Below are 25,651 nucleotides of genomic sequence, written 5' to 3'. Positions count from 1 at the left end.
GAAGAAAATCCTTCCTTTAATTCTATTTTATAAGAGTTTTGCCTGCATGTATGTATGTATACCTTGTATGTGCTGTGAAGAGGCCAGAAGAGGGTGTCAGACCCCCTGGAACTGGAGTTACAGACAGTTGTGAACCACCATGTGAGTGCTAGTAATTGAATCCGGGTCCTCTAGAAAAACAGCCAGAGCTCTTGACTGCTGAGCAATTGTCCTAGCCCTCTGTATTAGTCACAGAGAGGAACAGAACTTTACACACATACGCACACCTCTAAACATGTGCATACATGTGCATCCACACACATGCACTTATACACACACAAAATTTATATATCCAAATGTCTACTCAGGGTACTTTATGTATATAGTCTAGAGATAGAACACTGGCTCTTAGCATATATATATATATATATATATATATATATATATATATATATATATATAAAATCACTCAGAAGGCAGAGGCAGGTGAGGCTCTGTGAGTTCAAGGCCTGGTTTTCACAACCAGTTCCAGCCAGGGCTACAAGTGAGACCCTGTCTCAAAATAAAAAAATTTAAAAAAAGGAAAGAAAGAAAAAGAACAACAACAACAAAAAAGGATGACTCAGGCAGAGTGCTTGCTGTGGGATCTGATGACCTGAGTTCAGTCTCAGAAGCCACTGTGGAAAGAGACGGTCTAAGAATCCAGTAGCTGTTCAGAGTCCACAGGGCTGGATGTCTTAGCTGGTCTTCAGTACATGCCGGAATCCTGAAGAAGTAGGCTCTAATGCCAATGGAAGAATGGGCTTGCCAGCGAGAGCAAGTAGGCAGAGAGAGAGAGCTTCCTTCTTCCTTGTCCTTTATAAAGGCTGCCAGCAGAAGGTGTGGCTAGATTAAAGGTGGAACTTCCCACCTCAAAGATCCAGATTAGAAGTGGATCTCCTGCTGGGCAGTGGTGGCGCATGCTTTTTATCCCAGCACTCAGGAGGCAGAAGTAGGCAGATCTCTGTGAGTTCAAGGCCAGCCTGGTCTACAGAGTGAGTTCCATGACAGCCATTGCTACACTGAGAAACTCTATCTCGAAAAATAAAAAAACAAAAACAAACAGAAAAGGTTGATCTTTCCACTTCAAATGATCTGAGAAAAAAAAAAAAATCTCTCACAGGTGTGCCCAGCCATTTGAGTTTTAGCTAATTCCAGAGGCTGTCGAGTTGGCAATCAATAATAGCCATCACACCCCCTTATTCCAAAACTTTAATCTTAGACTATACTCATTTAAAGAAATCAAATACTATAGATGTGAAAGGTTTTTTAGATAACTATGAAGAGCCTGGCACGAGGGTGCACACCTGTCTCAAGAGGCTGAGGCAGGAGAACTGCAAGTCTAGCCGGGATATGTAGTGAGGTCCAGCTGGGACTAGCACTACAGGCTTATCATCCTAACTACTCTGGAGGCTAAGCCAGGAGGCTAACAAGTTCGATGCCAGCCAGCTCAGGGAAAGCCTGTTTCAAAATGCAAATAAGAGAACTTGGGGCAGGTGTGGTGGGGGAGATGACTCAGTGGTTAAGAGCACTTGTTTGCTCTTGCAGAGGACCCAGGTTTGGTTCCCGGGCCCGACATGTGGTTTATAGCCATTTGTAACTCCAGTTCTAGGGGATTCAACACCACCCCCTGACCTCTGTAGGCACCAGGCACAAAGGTGGTGCAAGCCTGAAGATACGGCGGCTCAGTGGTAGAACACCTGGGTAGTATGCCCAAAGCCCCAGCTTCAATCCCCAATACAAAACAAAATAATCTACCGAGAGCTCACGTTTATCCAAGAGATGGGGCCTGTTGGTGAGGCGCTGAGATTGGGTGTGTGAGGGTGCTCTGACTCCCTTCACAGGTCTTGGGGACGCAGGATACTCTCATCTATCCATTGCTTTCCCCTTGGGGCTGGAGTGGTACCTTTTATTTCCTCCACGTCCTCAGGGCCAGGTGGCACAAGAATCTGTTGTGTAGGGTTCTGTTTGCTGCCAGATTTCCCGAACTGCTTTTGTCTCTGTCTCTACGTGTTTCTGGAGGTGGTGCTGTTCAGCCCAAGGCTCTTAGCCACTTCCTATTTCTGGTTTGGATCTTCCGGGCACCTACTGTGGCCCTCTGTCTGACAGGCCAAAACCTAGCCCTGACTCACCCTTTGCTATGATGGCTTCCAGCCGGGCCACTTTAGGTAGATGGCTTTGGCACACCTGTACCTGGCTTTCCCTTAGGCAACAACAGGTGATGTGGAAAGGCCAAAATATCCCAACAAACAAGGATATCTCTGACAGCTCCAAATGACCTTCCCACCCAAAGGCTAGTTTAATCCTTCACACAGCCACCACCTCCACCTCTGTGACCACTACCTTGGCAAGGCCATCATTATTGTTCTCTGGGTCACACTAGTAGCCATCACTTGATTCCTGTTTTCTCCTGCCCCCGCAGGTAGCCAGCAGGATTCTGTGAGAACTCAAGGCCCACCCTATCCTGTTTCTACTCAGGATACTTGGGAATCACAACTCACGATGAAAGTCAAATACATTTCATTGTCGGAGGCAAGTACCGGCTGACGACAGTGTGGACACTGGCCTGTTTACACCCTGGCTCCCTCAGCAGGCCTTCTCAGGCTGGCTCTGGCTTACCTCTTGACCTTCCACTGGTTGCTCCCTGTATCACACACACACACACACACACACACACACACACACACACACACACCACCCCCACCATGTAGATCTCCATATGGTTCCCTTCCTCATCTCTCTAAAGTGTTTGTTTGGGTCTAACCTTGGCAAGGCTCTGGCCACTGTAGAAAGCACTGCACCCAACGCCCATGTCCCTTTTCTCTTTCCTTTGCTTTGTCTCCCCGACAGCACACACTGCCTGTAACATTTTAATTTCCTTGTCTCATTGTCTCCCTCACACCAACCCCATAAGGTAAGGGTCTTTGTCTTTTGGACTGTGCTGAATATCTGAATGCCTGGAACAGCATCTGGCATCTCTTAGGCACTTGCACAGTGCTGGCGGAATGCCCATTAGGTGGGGGAGGTGGGAAGGAAGTGGCTGCTCCTCATCCATTCCTCCTCCCAGGGAAGGTGTAAGAAGCACTGGGTCACCCCTGGAGGCCACACCTGAGGGGCGGGGCGCTTTGGACTTACACAAGGCCAGGTCTGCTTGCTCATGGCTATCTCCAGTGTTTGGCATGGGATCCTACATCTTTGCTGTTGACCAAATGCCTAGACAGCTGGGGCCTCAGACATCAGGTCACTTTCTGAGACCTTACCTACTCAGAAAACAGAGGGCTCAGGATCCTTGCCCACCTCCTTCTTTCTCCTGCTCCTCTTTTTGGCAATGTTGGGATTAAGTCTTATGCATCATAAGCCCTCTACCACTGATCCATTTTCTCAGTTCATATATATATATTCCTTTACTTTTATTTGCTATGCATGGGTATTTGGCCTGTACATATATATGTGTGTACTGCATGTATACAAGGCCTGTGGAGGCCAGAAGAGGGCATTGGGTCCCTGGGACTAGAGTCACAGACAAGTGTGAGCTGCCATGTGGGTGCTGGGAATTGAACGTGGATCCTCTGGAAGAGCAGCCAGTGCTCTTAACCACTGAGCCAGCCATCCCCTACTCAGTCCTTATATTTTTGAGATAGGGTATCATTATGTAGCCCAGCCTGGCTTTGAACTGGAGGTCTTACTGCCTCTGCACCCTGAGTACTGAGATACGTACCAACCGAAGCTCTCTCCTCCCTCTTAGTCCTTCTGTCCTGGCTCATTGGGTCACACTCAATGGCCTTCCAGCGTGACCCAGGCACATGTTGTTGAACTTATCTTCCTGGTCAGAACATAGGACAAGGAGCTGCTTCCTGTTTCATAGTTGGGGATGCCGAGACACTAAGTCTTGGCCTGTCCTGAGCTATATCTTCCTGTCACTCCCAAGGTGCCTCCCTGCTTCAGGGGTCTCTATGCCCTTCCTCTTTGGACACCCTACCCCAGAAGCACTCCCGCCAGTACTGGCTCCATCTCTTTCTCCCTGCACTCCTACCCTGGCTCCAGCAATGTGGGGTCTCCTTGGTTCTGTCCACCAGGGATCCCTCCATTCCAAGGACTTCATTCCATATGAAAGATTCCATTTCAAGTCAGTGTAGAGTCAGATGGTGGAAAAAGCATGGTCTCTGGGGCTCACTTAGATTTGGAGCAGGGCAATCTTTTTTTCCCATTTTTTTTTCTGTTCTGTTCTTTTTTTGTTTGTTTTCGAGACAGGATTTCTCTGTGTAGCTTTGGCACCTTTCCTGAAACTCACTCTGTAGCCCAGGCTGGCCTCAAACTCACAGAGATCCGCCTGGCTCTGCCTCCTGAGTGCTGGGATTGAAGGCCTGGCTTTTTTCTGTTCTTATTCAGAATCAGGAGTATTGTGGACAAATTATGGAGCTACTGGATGGAGTTGATGCAGCATGTGCCTCCTCCCATTCCTGTGCCTGGTGGGCTCTAACACCCCTGTGCACTGACCCCTGACTGTGAAATTTGGGGGTTTGAAATAGGGCAGAGATAGTCAGGGAGGCCCTGCTGCACTCAGGCCACACTCCTGGCACCCAGGATACATACTTTGGAAGTCCAGCTGCAGGGACAGGACGTCTTTGAAGAGGATGCCCTCCTGCTTGGCTAGCTGCCCAGCCTCCTCCTGGGGGCCTTGTTCCCCAACAGCTGCCTTGAGCATGTCGTCGTCCATCACTTTTGGATCCATCGAGTCATATGATCGGCTCATCCTTCCTGAGAAATCGCGTTCCTCTTCACAGACTGTTCCTTTGGTTTGAGAACAGAATTGGACTGTGTCTGTCATGGTGTCCTGGTCTGCCAGGAGGCCACAGGCTGCCCACTCCCATCCCGTGCTTCTGTACCTTGGGGCAAATGCATTGCTGGAAGGCTGCCCTAAGCCCTTCCCAGCAGTGGCCCTTCTGGGAGGACCTCATCCCCAGGCAGACAGTCATGCATGGAGGAGCCATTGACCCAAGGTGGCCACTCATGTTCTCCCTTGAGAAATGGGAAACCTTGGCATCTCAGAATGAGAGTGACCACATGAGCTGGCTGCTCATGTAGGGAGGAACTATGTAACTAGCACTCACCAGGCACATGGGTAGAGAGGTAGAAAGCAAGAACACACACACACACACACACACACACACACACACACACACACACACAGAGAGAGAGAGAGAGAGAGAGAGAGAGAGAGAGAGAGAGAGAGAGCGCAGGTATTTACTTACTGCTTCCCTAAGTCCAGGCCATGTACATGTTAGTGTCTCTTTACATAATTTTGGAATTCTCACATTAATTTCTCTGTTACTTAAGCTAAATCGGGTTGCTAATGGCCCAAAGGGATCTGCTGAGGCACTGTGGTGAAGGCAGGGTCTGTATATTGGGTTAATTGTACTTGATTGCTATGCTTGGCTGGGTAGCATCACAGCCCTGGAGGGCAGCTGCTCAGACCATTGTGATCACTTCCAACCCCAGAAAGGCGGGGCCACATGCTCCTGGCAGTCCACTGGAATTCGGCCTTCGGAACACTGGGAGTCCATCCTCCCCTCTGATCCCACTTGCTTCTCACCTCCCTTCTTACCTTGTGCCTTTGGTCACAGGTCTCCCTGAACCTCTGGTCCTCCCCATCTCGATTCCAGGTGGGCTTCCCTCTGCTTTCTACTCCCCAGGGCCAGGGCAACTCCTGAGACTACTTTACCAGGAACCCTGACAATCTGTCTTCCTTCTAAGATGGCCTCCCTTTTTGCTCTGTTACCATCCATTTGAATGCAGCATATATAAGTATTCACTTTCTGTTCTTCCACTATCCCTGATCAAAGATTCCGATGTCACTAACTCGTGTGTGAGTGCCCTGCCCTTCCCTTCCACTCACCTACCCCATGTTGTGTAGCCATTTCCTCTGAATTAAAACATTCCTTCCTGAAGGGAGAGTGACTCATAAGGCTCAGGAAGCTCACCAAGTTACAATACTAGGAGGCCACTTAAGAGTTTATATAAGGCCATGCATGGCGGCACATGCCTTAGGCAGGAGGATCTCTGTAAGTCTGAGGCCAGCCTTAGTCAACATAGTGAGTTCCAGGACCAGCTAAGGCTATGTAAAAAGACCCTGTCTCAAAAACAAAACAAAACATCCAAAACAAACCACAACAACAACAGAGTTTATATACAATTTCTGAGGAAGAAAAAACAGTCTTTGATTGAGGGGGCTTGTAAGTTAGGCTTAGAGCTATGGGACACAACTGCCATGATTTGTCACCCGTGCTGGGATTGGCTTTTTAGCGATGCAGCTGCCTTTGAGTCACTCATCATCTGTAAGTAACGGCAGTGAGCTCACTGGCTCACCAAGCTCTACCTGGATGTGACGGTTTCTTTGATCTGGGTATCTCCCATGGTCCCTGCTTTTTCTCCATCTGTGCCCCCCATCCTTCAGCCTTGTCTTCCTGCTCTCTCCAGCTGACTCCTCCTCCTCAGGGTGACTGACTGATTCAAACTTCCAGGACAATTCTTGTGCTCATCAGATTCCTATTCTTCCTAAACAATTTTCCTTAAAGTTTCTCATAACTTACCACCAACCTCAAAATTTACTTCTGGGGAATTTTTAATGTGTTTCATTTGTGAGATGTTATCTGAAAAGTATTTAGAGCTTAAACAACAACAACAACAACAACAAAAAGGTGTTGTACTTTGGGAAATGACTCAATCTGGTGTCAAAACTTTGACCTCCATTTCATCAAAGCCCATTAACTGTGACAGGTCGAGCTAGCTTTCAGTCAAGTCCAGCAGGTTCTATGTAGTGTAGGATTGGTGTTAATCTATGCTAAACGTTCACACCCAGGGCAGAACTGTGGTTCTGACTGTGTATCTTTTGAAAAATAACTCCACCAGCTCAAACCTTGGTCTTGTTCCTGTTGGGCAGATAATTCCTTCCCCCCTGCATTTCTGTAAGATCTTGTTCAGTCTCCATATCCATCCTGAATAACTACTACAAGTCATGAACAACTCAGACAGGTCTTCTGCTTCAAACATGAATTAAATAATCATGCCAGTACGTACTTACAAACAACGGCAAGTTAGTAGGAATTGGGAACTGTGAAAGCACTCAGTAGGGACAGTTGGCCTGCCAGAGAAGACACAATTTGAAGGACAAAAAGAAAAGAAAGCAAGAAGAGGGAACTGCAAGATGAGGACCCCAAGCAAGAAAGCAGAAGTGATGCAGGGCCGGAACTGCATTTCTATCCTATGGTGGCAGGGAAGCTCCTAAGGCTTATAACGCAGAGATGGATTAGATTTTATTTTTAAAAATCTCATTATTGGCCGGGTGGTGGTGGCGCACGCCTTTAATCCCAGCACTCGGGAGGCAGAGCCAGGCGGATCTCTGTGAGTTCGAGGCCAGCCTGGGCTACCAAGTGAGTCCCAGGAAAGGCGCAAAGCTACACAGAGAAACCCTGTCTCGAAAAACAAAAAAAAAACAAAAAAAAAAAACAAAAAAAAATCTCATTATTAATAGGTTTCCTCCCCCCCCCCCAATAAGTTTCTCTGCCGATGCAGTAAACCAGATCAAGCTGAATTGAAAAAGTGTAACAACAGGATATAATGAGCAAAGCAACCCCTCCTGGGCAGGTTCTCTGGTTCTGGAGATGGAGGCCAGAGAAGTCGAGCACCCAAGCCAGGGCAGGAAAGTTTTATAGACAGTAGTCGAGGGGTGATGATGTTTCCACCACAAGGTAGGTTTGTGCCCAAGTATGGTCAAAAGCTGAGCAGTTCAGCGGGGATTTGAGGGGCTGGCAACTTCAGGGGAGGAAGCTACAGTTGCCACCAAGGATGCAGGAACTGGGGTTTTTGGCATCTTTCCTTTGTTCTGAGACTCTCTGAGTGGGTAGGGTTTGGGTGGAGGGACCAGGGCTTCCAGGACAATGCAGAGACAAAAGAAAGAAAGCCAGCAAAGAAGGAAGGGAGGGAGGAAGAAAGGAAGGAGTATATGAGGGTCTGGGATATCTCTAGGAACTTAGTTTATATGTAGGACTAATCATCCCCAGTTTGAAACAGAATCTAGTTTGGAAGGTTATACCCAAGCTAAGTGATTGATTGGTCTAATAATAGTGTTAGAAAGTGGAGTTGGGGGAAAGTTTAATAGAAAAAGAAGCTGAAATAAATTGCCCTTCAGAAGAACTTTGCTATGAGAGTTCAAGGTTCATGGCCACAAAGAGCTCTGAGGATCCCTGAAGTGGGAGAGCACTAGAGGAGATGACCTCATGGTCTAGGCAGCCATGAGGAGCCCTGAAGGAAAAGACAGACTTTCCAGTTCCATTAGCTCCCTCAGATCCAGAGAGCAAAGGACGTTTCCGACTCATACAGTTTTTTTTTTTTGGGGGGGGTAGGGTGGTAGTGGTAGTCTTTTTAGTTCCACATCATGGAACCTGCCCTGACCTAGTCTATATGACCCTTGCATGGTGGAAGGCCTAGACAAGAGAGTAAAGTTGCAATTTAAGTTTTTCTGGGCCCAGATGTTGGGAGATTGGCTTGTGCACAACTGTAAGTGGGGAGAGAAAACTTCATGAGAGCTACAAGATCACAGTAGCTCTCTATAACCAACCTTGAGAAAGAATACTAAAGGGGTATGGCCTGATTTCTGTGGCTGACAGCAACAGTTATGAATAACTCAGAGAGGTCTTCAGTTTCCAACTTGAATTAGATAACTCAACCCAATATTTACTTACAAACAATGACAAGTTAGTGTATGTGCAGAACTATGAAAACACACAGTAGGGATCTTTGTAACATCAAGGCTTTCCTAGGTTGACCAAAATGCAGATTTCCCAAAAGACTGCTTGTATATAGCAGAACCCATTTTCCTAATCATGACTCTATTGAAACCAGCATACTAGGAACAACCATTATCACAGCTCATGTTTCTAACAGTTTTTCCTAAGACAAGGCCCAAAGAATCCTCCCCTATGGGGATTATCAATAATTTATCGAAATGGGGGCCTAGTTGACTTGCCTGATGATAGTGTCTTTGGTGAAGACCAGAGGTAGGATGTGGAGAAGCAGCAGAAAGCTTTACTTACAAATCAACCAGGTAGGCTCTTCACTGGGAGAAAGTCCAGGTTTTCCTGAGAAACAACAACCTGGGTCAGTTGGACCTGCACCTTATAGATCCTATTGTCCATAAAATAATGAGAATAAAAGCAACTGCTGACCACTTGTCTTACTCTCGGTGCACACAACTTACTTAATTACATGTCAGCTCTGGGAGCAATTAAAAAGGGTGCCTTAGGCTGGGTGGTGGTGGTACACGCCTTTAATCCCAGCACTCGGGAGACAGAGGCAGGAGGATCTCTGTGAGTTCGAGGCCTGCCTGGTGAGTTCCAGGATAGCCAAGGCTACACTGAGAAACCCTGTCTCGAAAAACAAAACAAAACAAAAAGGTGCCTTAGTGCCCTTACTTCCCAGATAGGAAAACTGAGGCTTTGGGGGGGAAAGGTCATACAGTGAAATACTGACAGAGACTGATATGGAACCCTAGTATCTGTAATTCTCATCCCAAGCACTTCATACAGCACCAAACGAAGTAACTTATTGATGATCAAGAGAATGGGGTACCCTTCTTTCTATGAAACTGATCAGGCCAGGAAACTGGCAGATAGACCCTCTTCCTACTAGCTTTTGCGGGCTTTAGGATCTATACGTAATTTTCTTCTCCAAAGGCCTAATAAGTCTCAGTAAAATGACATGTGTGCTCATTTTACAAATGAGAAAGGCCAGGTCGGAGTCCTCACAGAAGAGTTACAAGACAGACTCAAATCACGCAACCTCTGCTCCTGGAGTCGTTTTGGAGCCTAGACTCTTGCTTCTTACCTTCCTAAGGACTCTCCTTGAAGTGGACGCGTCGCCTGGTTGCTGGGTAACCAAGCACCGCCACTCTGTTGCTAAGGGGAAGTCAGGCAATAGATATCCTGGGTGAAAGTTGATGTGTCACGTGACCATATTTCTGGGTGGCGAACCAGCCTTGAAGAAAACAAACGTCTGTCCAATCAGCATCGTCAATGCGCGGCAACTTCTAGTTACGCTTTCTTTATTTGGAAGATTGACGCGTCTTTTATCCAATCATAGTAAGGATTCTCTAGACGGACCAACAGGCTAATGAATCAAAATGAACGGCCACCCGCTTGGAGGCGGGTCCAGGGGGGGTTGTGCCGCTACGGCTGACGGGGACCCCAGTGACTTAGCTCGCTTCGGGCCCAATCGGACGCTGCGGGGTGGGTGGGACTTCACCGAGAGTGGCGTGCCGTCCAATCGGAGGCGGGCTCGGCAGACGCTGCCCAATAGAGATGCACCCAGAGGGCGAGGTCAGGCCGGCGCTCGGCGTTCCCGAGGGTGGGGCGGGGGCAAGTGTCAGTCAGGGCAGAGCGCGGCGCGGGCAGCGGAGACCCGCGGCACACAGGCATCCGGGCCGGAACGAGGCCTGCAGAGATGGAGTTCCTGCTGGGGAATCCGTTCAGCACCCCTGTAGGGCAGTGTCTTGGTAAGGCCGCGCGTGGGGCAGGCGTCGAGTGAGCCACAGAACGGCTGGCCGGGCTGGTGAGGTCCAGGGCCTCCCCTCTTCCCCGACACAGAGATCACTTCACGTGCGGGTTGGGCCTCTGCCAATAAGCGGTGTCATCTCAAAGGTGGACCGGGCATCCTTGTCACGGGGCCTCTGCCTGACGCTGGTGCCACCTCACCCTGTCAGGAGGCTCTCCTGAGGTGCAACTTGGACTCTGAGAGGCCGCCTGCATCCCTACCCATCAGGGCCCAGCCTTTCAAGTCTCTCCCTAGAAGTAGTGCCCATGCTGGTCTGCTTACCCTTGCGTACTGGGAGATGTCACTGCGAGCAGTCTTGTCCAGGCATCTCGCTGCGTCTGCTCCCGGGGCCTCTTTCTCCCAGAGCCTTTGTGGAACGTCACTTCTTTCTTCCATCCTCGTCCCTACTCATTGGTACCAATGACTCTGAGGCTGGGCACCTTCCCAGAAAATGTCCCATGCTGCACGACTTCTAATTTGAGCTGCAACTCAGCCAGGCTGTAGGAGGGACTGGAATGGGGGAGGCATTCCGGGAAGGTGACTGTCTTGTCAGGGGGATGATGGCGTGGCTGCAGAGCCTCCTAGGAAAGAAGGGAGGCCAGCCATGCTGCTTGTTAAGCTCTCCACTGGAACCCGGAAACTTGGGCTCCAGGAGTGACTTTGCCAGGGACTCTCCTCTTGACCTGGTTTTCTTGTCCTGTCACACGAGGTGTTTGGGGATAAGACGTGGTGGGACTTTCCAAGTTCTCAAGTTTTTAACTTTCCTTGTTGATATTCAGTGTCTTCTTACGCTGACCCTTGTTCTCCCACCATATTAAACTGGCAAGACTGAAGTCTTGCTGGTAGTATAGTACTCAGATCACCCGTCAATATTATAAGGAGCCAGAGATGGGCAGCATGCCACATAAGGAAAAAACACAGGCAAAGTGGCCACTGTGAAGTTTCCTTACTGGAAAAGCCACTTGCAGACGGGGGCATAGTTCTATGGTAGAGCTAGCTAAGCACACACAAAATCCTAGATTTGATCCCCAGCATTGCAAGTAATAAATAATAAACGACAATTTGGCTTTTCACTCAAGGCAGGGACTTATGCCACGGGATCAGTCAAAAATGCTGATTAGTGTCTTTCAAAACGATGTTTTGGGGCCGGAGTTCTGGCTCACCGGATAAGAGCGCTGGCTGTTGATCCAGGTTCAATTCCTAGCACCTGTATAGTGGCTCACACTGGCTGTAACTTCAGTTCCAGGGGATTTGTTGCCCTCTGCTGGCCTCTTTTATATACATGGCGTGTAAATAGTGCACAGACATACAGACGGACAAAACACTCACACACAAAAAAAGTTTAAAAATTAAATATTAGCAGGTTGGTTGGAAGTGTCTTGTATGAACAGGGATCTGTACTATCCTTATGGGTCTGACTAGTTCAGGCAATAGAGATTTGCTTTTTTTTTTTTTTTTGCGCTTTGCATATGAGTTTACAGCCTACTTTTCAGTCTTTAGAGAGGCCCATGAACTTACCGAGGCTCCTTCTGTTGGTTAGCTGGCATTTTAGGGGCATTTTGTTTCTTTTTGGTACAGTGTCTTTTATAAATAATTATGGATACTGGGACCTGAAAGTCTTTCCCACTTCTATAAAACTTCGTTCTCTGATACTCACTCGAGTATCTCTCTTTCTCTATTTTTTTCAATTTTATGTGTTTGTTTTGCCTTCATGTATGTCTATTCACCATGTGTGTGCCTTGTGCCCACAGAGGCCAGAAGAGGTGTAGGATCTCTTGGAACTGGAGTTACAGACAGTTGTGAGCTTCCGTGGGAGTGCTGGCAATAAAACCTGGGTCTCCTGGAAGAGCATCACCTGCTCTTAACCACTGAGTCATCTCTCCAGACTCCCCTCACTTTTCAAAAAGATTTTATTTTATTTATGTATGTGTGTGCATGTGTCTGTGTGAGTGTATACATACCTCTGTGTGTGTATGTGGGTGCCTGTGGAGGAAGGCATTGGATCCCTTAGAGCAAAGTTACAGGCATTTGTGACCTGGCTGATAAGGGTGCTGGGATCCTGTTTTGCCCCTGTCTTCAAGTATTCTTTCACTTCAGTCCAAACTCACTTCTCAATCCAGTTGGTGTTGAGTTCAAGCCAGTGAACTCCAGGGTTTTGTAGGGTTAGGGGAGGGAAGCTGGTAGGTACAAAGGGCAGCATGTCAAAGGGATAAATAAGGGATAGAGGGGTAGTTGAATAGCCGTAAATAAGTAAATGTGTTAGATGTGACCTGAGTTGAATGACCTTGGCTGTAGAATATCAGAAGATTGTGTAAGCCTGATTCTGAGCCGGAGAGTGACTGTATGCTGAGTGAAAAGGAGGGAAGGGTGGGGAGAGACTTGTGTTTAGAGTGCTGTAGTTTGAAGAGGATGATGTCTACCAGCAATTGGTATCTTATCTGGAACATTGTAGAGACTCAGTGAATTGGGCCATCTTTCTGTTCGCAACAGAATAATTAAGTGAGGGTTGTGTTTTCTGTCAGAGGAGGCCATGTGATGTGACTGGTTTATGACCTGTGAAGGAAAATACCCTCCCAGGCCTTAGGTCTGCTATTGCTTGTAAAAGATACTTGAGGGGCTGGGTTGATGGTTCTTATTAAGAGCAGTGTTGCTCTTGCAGAAGACACACATTCAGTTCCAGTGTCCACATGGCAGTTCATGACCATCTCTAACTGGAGTTCTGGGGGAACTGACACACTTTTTTGGCCTCTGTGGCAGGCACGTGGCACATATACATACATACCGGCAAACACACACATACACACAATAAATAAATAGATCTTTAGAAAAATAAATTTGATCATGAAGATGATGAAGGGTCCCTGTTGCTAGGCAGCCAATAGTCAGTAGCTAGGCCTTAGTCATTTTGCTTGGAAAAGTGATAAATTGACAGATTGAAATTTTAATGGATATTCTGTACTACTGTGGCAAAGAGTAAACATGATTTGGGGTACTGTGATTTTTTTTTTTAAGTATGTACATATGCTGGGAATGGTGGTACATGCTAGTAATCCCAGGAGGGGGTGGAGCCAGGAGGATCAGGAGTTCAAGGCCAGCTTCAGCTACATAGAGAGTTTGAGGCTGTTGTGGGCTACATGAGACCCTATCTCAAGATACCATCAGCAGCAACAAAAAGTATGTTCTAGGGATGAGGAGATGAGGACATGATATGCAAAAATAGCAACCACAGGCTAACCCTTTAAGACGGGAGGGATGGCTCAGCAGTTAAGAGCACTAACTGCTCTTCCAGAGGACCCAGGTTTGATTCCCAGCACCCACATGGCAGCTCACAACTCTGTAACTCCACTCTCAAGAATTCTGAGACTCTTTTAGCACTGTGGACACCAAGACATGTGTAGGCAAAACACCCATACACATACAATTAGTAAATAAATAAATCTCTAAAAAAAATATAATAGCAGCTGTGGGCCTGGAGAGATGGCTCCGAGGTTAAGGGCATCTATTGTTCTTTCAGAGGACCCAGGATGGGATGCCAGTACCCACATGGTAACTCACAATTGCCTGTAACTTTAATTCCAGGGGAACCAACACTCAGTTCTGATCTCTGTGGGCTCCTGCACGCTTGTGGTACACATACATGCACTCAGGCACACACATGCACATAAAATAAAAACAAACGTTTAACACAGTAGCTAAAAGCAATACTACAAGGACCATTTTTTCCTTCCAGCTGTTTTGTCCTAAGTTGTCTTTCCCATTTTAGAGATGTGGACATCTCTAAAGAGAGGAGTGAAGTGACTGCTTAGCTGGTCGGTGAGAGAGCCAGGATCCCTGGTTCTGGGGTTTTAGAACTTTGGGAGCTGCCTGAACTGCTGATGAGCTGTAGGAGTTTAGAGGATGTCAGAAGATGATACAGGACAGGAGTGGGTGTGTCCTCTGAGTCTGAGGGACTCTTCAGGGCAAGAGAAGGGTTGGTGAGACTTGGGGACAACTGAATGAGCAGGGAAAGGGGAGAGGACATGGGCTTATCTCAGTGGGGAGAGGTGGCTTGGGGAATGTGGTAGGTAGGGTTGAGTGACAAGATGAGGCTCTGCTGTGGTTGGACAATGTCAAAGATGACTCTTTTTTCTGTGCTAGGATTTGAAGCCAGTGCTAAGTGTGACTTTAATTGACTTCAACTTTTAGTTTCTAGACTTCATTTTCCCACCCATAAAGTCCTCATTAGCTGCACATGCCTCATGCCTAAGTATCTTAGTCATTTCTGAGTACCTGTAAGATCTCAGGCCTTGGGAATACAGGTGTTTATGAGGTTATGCTTGGACCCAGGGCCTTATGAATGCTAGGCAGGTGGGTGTGCAGATATTTAAAAGCTACTATCCAGGAGCCCACGGAGAGAAAACATCCTCACTAGACATGTCCTGGGCTGGAGTAGCTGGTGGAGAAACTTTTGTAGACTTCTGATATGGTGCTATTTGGTTCAATACTTAGGCTGCCTGTGTGGTGCTGGCAGCCAAGAACACAGTCTGACATAACTATTTGTGCATTTCATGTATGGACCCCGTCCTTTGTTTTGGAAGTTGCTCATTAGTAGAATGTGTAGTTTGGAGCTAAGAAGTGTGGGAAAAAATTAAACAAATTCAAGATATGACTGTGCGATCTCAACTTACTACTCAGAGTTGGATGAAGTTGAATGCTGTATATCAGGAATTCCCCAAGTCAGGTCCATGGTGTCCTGCAGATGCCTGCCATTTTCCTTGTATTGGCTAGAAATGTTTTCAGGTATTCAATTCAAAGATTATCTCTTTTCTTTGAAGTACTTCAGCCACAGACAGGAGGCAGATAATCAGTCACAGCATTCGTGTTTGGAGACTGGATGGTGTTGGACATGAAGTACTTCCCAGTGTCCTGTGAATGGGAGATGATGAACTCTAGCCTGGCTATTTATACCAAGAATAATCAGTTGTCCTGCTGAGTGTTGTAACAGTTGGCAATTGTGCAAAGCCTCTGGCTTTATCATTTTCTTTAGTCTTTGCAACTGCATAAGAGACACAGGAGGAGACTGAAAGGAACTTACACTGTCTCACTAAGCACCAACAATATGCAGACTCTGCACAGAATATCATTGAATCCCCAGAACACTGAATTATTTGAATCTTATCATTTCTATTTCACTTAAAGAAACCCAGACTCTGGGAAAATAAGAGATGTGCAGGCCAGTGGCAGAGTGAAGTGTGGAATTCTGTCCTGGCCAGTGCTCACTGGGCACTTCTTGGACTCAGAATGCATAATTCATCAGCATCAGAACCCGGAAGGCCTGCTAAGATGGAATGCTGTGCCTCACTCTTAGAGTTTCTGAGGCAGGGTCTAGAACTTTGTATTTCTAACCAGCTCTCTAGCCATGCTGCTGCTCTTGCTGGTACACTTTGAGAACCATTGCTAGAGACGGAATATTTGGCTTCTTTTCATCTTTTCTTTATCTTTCTTCAAACACTAAATAGGGACTTTTGGGGACTATCTCTAAAGGCTGATTATTTCTAGCTCATTTATTTAGACATTCAATGGCTTTATATTGCCCACCTGTATGTGCCTAGCTAAGCATTTACCAGGATGTTCAGTCGACAAAGAACTTGGACAGGTATCTAGATCATATAAGACAGAAAATGATTGGATAAGATGGGACAGGTTAGTAAAGTAAGAGAATAGAGAAGAGGAGGAATATTAAGAAGAGTAGCTAAAGGTTTTTTTTTTTTAAATAATTCCTATGTGCCAGAGGCCAAAATGGCTCCTTGCATCTTACAATCATTTAATCTTCACAGCAGTGGTGTAAAGAGATGCTGTTTTTATCTCTGATTTGCAGATGGGAACCATCAAGGCAGCACAAAGATGTGTTAGCCTACTTCTGGTCCCATGGCTAGTAGTGAGGAAGTTGGAGTCTACACCCAGCGTTCTACCTCTGGTAGTTGCACTGGGCTGCTCTGCAGTTACAGAAAAATCATTCTCCTCTCTTAGCATCAAAGCAGAATGAAAAGGTGGGTCCCACTAGAAAATTAGCTGCAGATAGTGACACTTTCTCCAAGGTCAGGGACAGGGACATTCCCTATAATCTGCCATCAGAAGTGAAAAGGACAGGTCACTGGAGTACTGGGACAAGGCCTGGGGTTCTGAGAACATTGATCCTTCATTGTCTGGACAGGTTATAAAACACCAGACTGGAACGACATGAGGGGTCCAGCTTCTCTTTCTCTTCTTCTCTTTAACACACGCCAGCAGGGCCTCTGGGAGTGCCACCACCTAGGGCACCATTTGGAATAGTTCACCTCCTCACAGAACTGTGCTCTAGAAACAAAAATCAGTGACAACCACAGAGAAAACAGGAAACAGAAAAATGCAAAGGAGAATACAATTTCCATCATATACTTCCTTACAAATTCCTTGAGATTTTTCTTATTCTTGTCTTTTTTCATTACTTGGAAAGCAACATCCTCTAACCTCTCAGCATGTTCCTGTATTATCTTTCTGTTCTTAATTATGTACAAGATGTGAGATATCAGCGAGAGGGAGGGATAAACACGGTGCTTTGAGGAGTATCACATGAGTGATGTTACTCTTGGCCTGGCAGATGAGTCAGCCAGAATTTTTTGACTGACCCCGTAGTTTGGAAGGATATAATAGCATTCAAGTTTTGGAGGCTGGGCCAGCTTTCTTTTTCCTTTTTAAATTTTAGTATTTTATGTGTAAGTGTGTGTTTTGTCTGCATATGTCTGTGCACCATGTGTATGTAGTGTCCAGGGAGCCCAGAAGGAGTCATCAGATCTTCTGGAACTGGAGTTGCAGATGGTTGTGAGCTGCCATATGGGTGCTGGGAACCAAACCCAGGTTCTCTGGAAACCTAGTAAACGATCTTAGCTGCTGAGCCTTCTCTCTAGCCCCCCACCCCAGCTTGGTTTAATTTTTTTTATTTATCTTATGTATGTGTGTATGAGCGTGGTTGTGTGCATGCCACAGTGCTCAGGTGGAGGCCAGAGGACAATGAGAGTCAGTTCTCCTCTGTCATCTATGGGATCCAGGAATTGAACTCAGGTCCTCAAGCCTGTGTGCACGTGCCTTTATGAGCACTGAGCCATCTCTCTGGTCCTCGCTGTGGTTAGAAAAGAGGGTTTATTCAAGCCAGTTTCAGAATTGACCCTTTAGGCCCCTATTCCTTTCTCTTGATAAAAGATTCTCTTTGATTTTCTCCGCTGGAGCACCGAGCCTGCTCCTCCTCCTCTCTTCAGGCAGCCTTCTGAGAGCTTCCTTCTGTTTGTGGCATGATGCTGCCTTGCAACCCACAGTGCTGTTATTGCCAGCAGAAAAGCAAAATGTGGTACTGTGGCCCAGTTTCTCTCATGCACTATTCGGACCAACTGTTCTATGAAGGCACCTGTGTCCAGTCATTTTCTCTTTAAAACATTTTGGTAAAGCTGGGTGGTGGTGGTGCACGCTTTTAATCCCAGCACCTGGGAGGCAGAGACAAGTGGATCTTTGAGTTCAAGGCCAGGCTAGTCTACAGAGTTTGTTACAGGACAGCCAGGATTACACAGAGAAACCCTGTCTCGAAAAAAAAAAAATGCATATAACACAGTTTATCATTGGGACCATTTCTGTGCCTGTATTTGTGTATGGAGGCCAGAGGACAACCTTGGGTGTCATCCTTAGACTGGCAGGGTCTCATTGGTTTGAAGCTCACCAATTATGCGAGACTGGCTGGCCAGTGAGCCTCCTGTTTTTGCTTTGCTGGTGTTCCTTTTTAAGACAGGGTCTCATTATGTCTCTCTGGCTGGCCTAGAACTCACTATGTAGACAAGCCTGGCTTGGGGCTTAGAGATTTGTCTGCTTCTGCCTTCTGGCCCTTGTGCAGTATTATATAGGTTTGGGGGATCAAGCTTAGGTCCTTACATGTCTGAGGTGTTCCTTGGCCCCATTTAACCATTTTAAACACATGGCACAGTGGTAGTGCTGCTCATTTTTGTAGAGAGCGTTACTGCCATCTACCACCGACCACTTTATTTCACAAATCTGAAAAAAACATCTCCTGGGCCCCCTCCCCAGCCCTGGCAACCGCCATTCTGTTTCAGACACTATGAACTTAACTCTCTAGGAGTTTCATGTGAAGAGTCATTCAAAATTTGTCCTTTTGTGTCTGTTTCACTTGGTATGGTTTTTTTTTTCTCTCTTTTTTGGTTCTTTGAGATGGTTTCTCTGTGTAATAGCTCTGGCTGCCCTGGAACTTATTCTGTAGACCAGACTGGCCTCAAACTCACAGAGATCTGCCTGCTTCTGCCCCCCGGGTCAGGGATTAAAGGCATGTGCCACCATCTCCCAACCTTAAACTTTATTTTTTAATTAGCAGGTTGACTTTTTCTCTGCGCTTCCCTTTCCTTCATCTCCCTGCTCTGCTTCTCTGCTTCAAGTTTTCCACCCCCAGTACCTTCCCCCAGTACCCACCCCAGTACCCTCCCCCAGTACTCTTCTGTCCCTAAAGAAGTGTTTTGTTTTGTTTTGTTTTATCATGCTGGAGTTCAAATCCAGGGCCTTGAGCATGCTAGGCAAACACAAAACCATTGAACTATTCCCCAGCTCTTCTTGGCTAGATACTTCGCTAATGTAATTTCCTTTCTCACAAAATTCCAGGTAGTTAATAAAAAAACAAAAACAACAACAACAACAAAAAAAAAACCCAAAAAACTAACTTGGAGCTGGCTATTCGAAGCACAGAGGTAGTAACTAAGGTTCACTGATGTGTGAAGTGGGGATAGTTGTGTAGGAATCAACTCCTACCCAATGGAGTCTATACCCACTCCAAGCAGTCAGAAATATAGGACTGAACAGAATTATAGGATTCCCAGTTGGTATCAGGGGAAAAATTCCACATTTTGGTGTTGGAAGTGTTTGTGAGGGTAAAAACAGCATAGGTCTACCCTCTCTGGGCCTGTTTCCCCTATACAAATGAGAGGGTTAGGCCAAGGGAAGCTACGTCTCTTTTATCTGGAACCCTATAATTCTTTGAGTTGCTGGTTTAGGAATTTCAGAGGTTGGGGCTGGAGGTGTGGTGTAGTGGTTAAGAACATTGTTCTCACAGGACCCACATGGTGACGCAACTCCTTGCAACTCCAGGTCCAGGGGATTGAACCCTCCCTCCTCATCTGACCTCTGCAGGCTGCAGGCCTGCCTGTAGTGTACACACACACACACACATGCAGGCAGAACACGCATATACATAAAAAAATCTAAGAAGAATTTCAGAAGTTAACCTAAGAAACTAAGGCTCTCGCTGGAAGGCACTAGCGAATTCAGCTTTCAAACTGCCCAGCAACACAGTTTCCGAGGCCACATTTTCTTATTTTGACTAATGATCTGCCAGAACTATATGATTTCTCTCTGGAGGAGCAGGGGAGGAAAATACTTAAGAGTATTTCTATTGTGGGTCCCTGTTCTTGTCACCAGCTCTCAAAAGATTGACAGCCCAATTTTCTGAGATGAAATCTCTCTCCCAAACTTGAACAGGGTGGCTCATACATAATTTCAGCACTCAATCATCTTAGGAAAAGAGGTTATTGAGTTAGTTGAAGGCCAGCCTGGGCTACAGTGAGTTCAAGACTGGTCTAGCCTAGAGTAAGTTGTTCTCTGTTGCACTTAATTTAAAAATAAAACTCCAAAGAGAATTTCTGATGTGCCTACAAGACTTCTAAACTTGCACTTCACTGATGGTTAGAACAGCAGCTTTTACACCTTGGAGAAAGGTCTGTTTTACAATCTAGTGTCTGCTTAAGATCCTTCTCTTCTTCTGTCCACAACTGTGGTTCCTCGACAGACTCAGAGATTGAACTGTGGAGACCCACAGAGGTTTCCTAGTGAGAACTTACTCAGGGTCTGAGAATCTGAGCTTGCTTTACCCAGCAGGGCTGCATAAGGGAATGATTTGACCACGGGTGTGGTTACCGGGTCTCTGGAAGGGTCTACACTTGGCTGTGCAGTGTGCGTTGATCTAGCAAGGGGGAGGTCTTTTGCCTCGCCCCTTGGCGTTGTTATAAAAAGTCCTTTTGAATAAATGTAAAAGGCTGTTGGGTATTGACCAGGTCGTCCCGAAGCTGTCCTGTGTTTCTTTCTCCTCTTCGCTATCTTTCTGTCTAATATTTTCTTATCTCTCTCTCCTCCTCATAAGAACCCTTGAAAATGTGGGAGCTGGCCTCCCACAGTGGACTCCACAACCCTTTGGGTGGAAGGCCTCAAGGAGGTTGAAGAAGCACATTGTCAAATCAGTCATCAGAAAACCTGTCAGGGGAGGATGCTTGTTCACAGAATTCTACAAAGAAGAACTGGTTGAATCTTCAATGGTGCAAGGACTGATCTGGATTTAAGACAACTATTCCTAAATTTCCAGCCATTGAAGTCATTCGGACATCCCTTCACTCAGTTATATAAATAATCACTGAGCTATGCAGTTTAGGAGTCAAGGGCACAGATTTTGGAGTCCTGAGTCAAGTCCCTACTCTGGCATTTACAAACCATGAGCCTTGAGGACAGTTATAAGCTTAGGGTCCCTAGACAATAAAATATAAGTCATGCCAGGCACAGTGGTGCACACTGTAGTCTGCTACTTAGGTGGCTGGGTTGAGAGGATCACTTGAGCCCGGAATTGGAGGTCACCCTGAGTAACACATCAAGTCCATGTCTCAAAAAAAAAAAACTAGCTCGGGTCCCCAACTCCTAGTCATCTTGTCCATGCTGGGAATGGTGGCACATGCCTTTAATCCCAGCTTGGAAGGCAGAGGCAGTCAGATTTCTATGAGTTCAGGGGATAGCTCGGTCTACATAGTGAGTTCCAGACAACCAAGACTACACAGTGAGACCCTGTCTCAGAAAACAAAACAGAAGCCATTACTCCAGATTGTGCCAGGAATTTGAACAAAGGCAATACATGTTTCTCCTGCCATGGTAGGAGTCCTCCCAAGGTCCTATACTGAGTCAGTTTTCTGACATCAACAGGGCTTTTATTTGCCCACAGTTTCTTGCCAGTCATTTGGCTGTTTGTTATGGTAGAGAGGCTCAATGAGGCAGTATCAAGATGGCGTTTAGTGGAGGGGCACTTGACTCACTCTCTTGCAGGCAAATACTTTTTATTGTTTGAAAGCTAATCTGATTTAGACTGCTTGATAGGAAAAACAGCCTAGCTTCAGGTTTGATGGCTTAAACGAAACTGGTCCCTAAAATCACCTTTAGCTTGTGTTTTATTGGCTTTTTCTGGCACTCATTTCAAACAGGAAATATATCTCAAGCTAGGACCTGAGAAGCCTGGGATAGGTTAGCTTTCTGCTACTGCCTTGCTGTGTGACTTTGGGTAGGTCATGTCCTACTTGTTTATGTATTTGAACAACAGGTTCTTCAGGTTCATTCCCAGTCCTGCAACTTAAGGAACCAATTTCATAAGATAAAAGGTGGCTTTAGTTTGTTTTAAGACTTGTGTTCTCTATAGGAGTATTCTTAAGAATCCAGTTTGTATGTGTGTATACACATATACACACACTCCATACATTTATTTATACCTGTGTGTATAATAAATTTATTTGTATATTTTATAATAAATATTATATATTTGCTTTCTGGTGTTTTTCACTGAGATATGATTCTCCTTTTTTTGTTTTTTGAGACAGGGTCTTAGGTATGGTTTTCCTATAGGAAATACAATGTTCAAATCTTAGTTGTTACATTTTTGACAGATGTATACATTTTGTAGTCTACACCCTGCCAAGACACAGAATATCAATCTCATTCAAGAAAGGTTTTTTGTTTTTTTTTCATGCCGGGTCCCAGGCGGGCTTCCTGTCAGCATACCTGCTGAGGCAGTCACAGATCTTGTCTGTCTCTGTAGGTGAGTGTTGCCTGTCTGGAAGTGCAGTTAAGTGGAATCACATGGCAATGTGCTGTTTGTGCTTAATCCTAGTGATACTCTGACAGGTTTTCTGCTGTCTTCTGGCCCTGAGAAATCCTATACCTGTACATGCTATTTCCACCACCTGCTACCCCGAAAGGTCATGAAGTTTGGCTGCCTTCCAGTCTTCTGAGGTGCTACGGTTGAGAAGCGAGGGCCCTCTGCCAGGGGCCCACCATATTGTCTGCTGAACGTGCTGGAAGAGAGGGAAAGAACAGTTTGGTTTCCAGATTCTAGGTTGAGTTTGTTTCTATAATTGTTGGTGTCACAGTCTTCTCACTTGTCAGCTGGGCACATTCGATCCACCAGCAGACAAGACTAACTCTGACACCCGAAAATGTCACTTGTAATGGCACATTTCTAAAAAGGTGTCCACGGGATGCGTTCGTTTCAATTTCATATACACATAAGACAGACTGCTCCAGGGGTGAGCAATGTCAAAAGAAGGGAGGTGAGGAGGGTGGAGAATCACTCTGAACCTAGAGGCTCTGTGTGTCTCTTGTCTGCAGACTTCGCTGTTGGGGTTTGGTTTGTTGGCTTGGCTTCTCAGTGTCCTCAACCTTGGTTCCGCCTTGGTTTTTGTCCTCGCTGACTTAGTCAGTTGCTCTCCCTGACCAGTTGCCCTTAGCTGGCGCCCTTCCTTTATTCTCCTTCCCTTTCTACATTGTGTGCCCATATGTGGGACACACCTGTTAGAAACCTCCCGGGACTCCCCATCTCCTGAGCCACCATGAACTGAGCCTGGTGTAGCAGCCCTCCCCCGCTGGGCTCCCTCCTGTCTCTCCCCTTGCAGGCCCCTGCAAACCTCTGCTGTTCCCTACCGCTGTGCGTGGCAACATGCTGTGGCCCTGTGTAGCGGTCTCACTTCCTTGTGGTTTAGATCTATAACTCCTTTTGGGGCTAGTTGGGGGCCTTCCGAGGCCAAAAACTCCTAATCTTTAGTGATACGGCATTTTATATGTATTCGATAAATATCTGACTATTTAAGTGTGGTTATTAGCCTTTGGTTCTGGAATAGAGTTGGGAGTGCTCTCTCTAGCTGTCAGTATACTTCCAGGCTCCCTATTTTCTATGTGGAAAATATGTCTGAGATGAGGAATAGGGGTTTACCCTGAGAATGTACTGGTGGAAGGAAGAGAGGAATCATATTTATTCCTCGGGGTATTTTGGTGCTCAGTGGGTTGTAGGCTCCAGGGCACAGCTTACGTGTTTGGAACCAAGTCTGTTTCTTGTTTTTCAGCTTTCTCTCTGGAAGTTTTAAGAATGTGGTCCTAAAAATGGGCTGTGTAATTTTACCTCTCTTGATGTTCTTAGAATCAAATACTCCAACAGGACTGAAGCCCAGTACGGCCCACAGCACAGCCTGCTGGTGTCAGCCATCTCCCCTGGCTTCATGTGGAGTTGTACATGGGCCAGGCCAGTGAGATCAGGTGTGGACTTCTCTGCCCTATTCATGTGCCTGCTACCTAGTACAGGTCAGGATCCAGGTAAAGCTGAGGACCCCCTCTAAGAAAGTGCTCAGCTGTTTTATGGGACTGTGGTTCTCTGTTCTGTCAGGGCTGAGAAAGTGACATGGGACACTGTTTGTCTCCAGCACCTTTTGGGAAGATCGTTAAAAATCAACTGAATCTTCCTGATTGAGTCACACTCCAGTGCACAGAGCAACGCTCCAGATATGTGGTTTTATTTTGGCAAAATATACATGCAAATAATGTAATATTTGTTACCATAACTATTTCAAATACAGAATTCAATGGTCGTAAGTACATTCACATTTAATGTCCTTGTGCGGCCATTACAACCATTCATTTCCAGTAGCTTTTTTTAAATCTTTTGTGTGTCCTTTAAACACCAACTCTCCATATCCTCATGCAACTACCATTCTACAATCTATGAATCTGACCACTCAAGAGCCTCATATAAATGAAACTATACAGCATTTATCTTTTAAAAGTTGACTTAACTTGCATGCTCTATCTTCAGGGCTCGTCCGTGTTAGAGTACATGTCACACTCTTTTTTTTTTTTCTGAGACAGGGTCTCACTGTGTATCCTTGGCTAGCCTGGAACTCTTTGTAAATCAGACTGGCCACAACTCACAGAGATCCTCTGCCTCTGAGTGCTGGGATTAAAACTATGTGCCACCACCCTCAGCTTTTCTTGTTTTTAAATGCTGAATAATAAATATTCCACTTTATGGACAGACTACATCCTGTTATACATTCATCTACTGATAGACACTTAGGCTAATTCTGCCTTTTAACTATTTTGAATAATACCATTGTGAATAAGGGTGCACAAACATCTTGTCTTAGTTAGAGTTTCTATTGCTGTGATGAAACACAACCAAAAGCAAGTTGGGGAGGAAAGGGTTTATTTGGCTTATACTTCTACCTTGTAGTTCATCACTGAAGGAAGTCAGGGCAGGAATCTGGAGGCAGGAGCTGATGCAGAGGCCATGGGGTGCTGCTTAGTTCAGTACTTCATCTAGTTTGCTCAGCCTGTTTTGTTCTGGAACCCAGGGCCAGTCCAGGGATGGCACCACCCACCATGGGCTGGGCCCTTCCCCATTAGTCACTAATTAAGAAAATGCCCTACATGCTTGCCTACAGCCCAATCTTAGGGAGGCATTTTCTTAATTGAAGTTCCCTCCTCTCAGATAACTTTAGCTTGTGCCAAGTTGACATAAAACTCTCTAGCACACATCTGTTTGAATTCTTGCTTTTGATGCATTTGGGCACATAGCCAGAAATAGAATTGCTGGGTAATCTGGTAAACCAACTTTTAATTTCTTTCTCCAACTTTTAATTTCTTTTTAATTTTTTAAAAATTTATGTGTATGTGTGTGCATGTGTAATTTCTTTTTTTTAACAAAGAAATTAGCATTTTCTTCCAAGGAATTATCAACATCTTAGACACAGACCACATTTGACAAATAGGATAAGGTACCTTCATATTATCATGAGATGATAAATATCTCAGTGACTTATGACAATGCACACAAAAGAGACAGCAGTCTTTAAAAGAGCAGCAAAGAGCCAAATAGAACTTGTTTTTAAGTGCATGAGGGTAAAACCAA

The 25,651-nt window shown here is 45.9% G+C and overlaps 2 protein-coding genes across 4 annotated transcripts in view; one reads left to right on the top strand and one right to left on the bottom strand.

The window, feature by feature from the left end:
* The window catches only part of Drc3 (dynein regulatory complex subunit 3), a 41,288-nt gene extending 31,111 nt beyond the window's left edge, over positions 1-10,177 (bottom strand). Inside the window, exons 1-3 of the mRNA XM_059270807.1 lie at positions 9,901-10,177; positions 9,111-9,155; positions 4,612-4,809 (exon numbers count right to left, since the gene is read on the bottom strand). Coding sequence (XP_059126790.1) covers positions 4,612-4,771 — 160 coding nt within the window. The 5' untranslated portion in view covers positions 4,772-4,809; positions 9,111-9,155; positions 9,901-10,177. The remainder of the gene's footprint in view (positions 1-4,611; positions 4,810-9,110; positions 9,156-9,900) is intronic.
* A 252-nt stretch (positions 10,178-10,429) lies between these two features.
* The window catches only part of Tom1l2 (target of myb1 like 2 membrane trafficking protein), a 126,239-nt gene continuing 111,017 nt past the window's right edge, over positions 10,430-25,651 (top strand). For all 3 annotated transcript variants that reach the window (XM_059270806.1, XM_059270804.1, XM_059270803.1), the window contains exon 1: positions 10,430-10,567. In XM_059270806.1, coding sequence (XP_059126789.1) covers positions 10,516-10,567 — 52 coding nt within the window. In that variant the 5' untranslated portion in view covers positions 10,430-10,515. The remainder of the gene's footprint in view (positions 10,568-25,651) is intronic.

The sequence above is a fragment of the Peromyscus eremicus genome, chromosome 8a (genome assembly GCF_949786415.1).
Source record: "Peromyscus eremicus chromosome 8a, PerEre_H2_v1, whole genome shotgun sequence".
Taxonomy (NCBI): domain Eukaryota; kingdom Metazoa; phylum Chordata; class Mammalia; order Rodentia; family Cricetidae; genus Peromyscus; species Peromyscus eremicus.
Note: the sequence above shows the minus strand (reverse complement) of the source record. Positions and strands in the feature narration are given on the sequence as shown.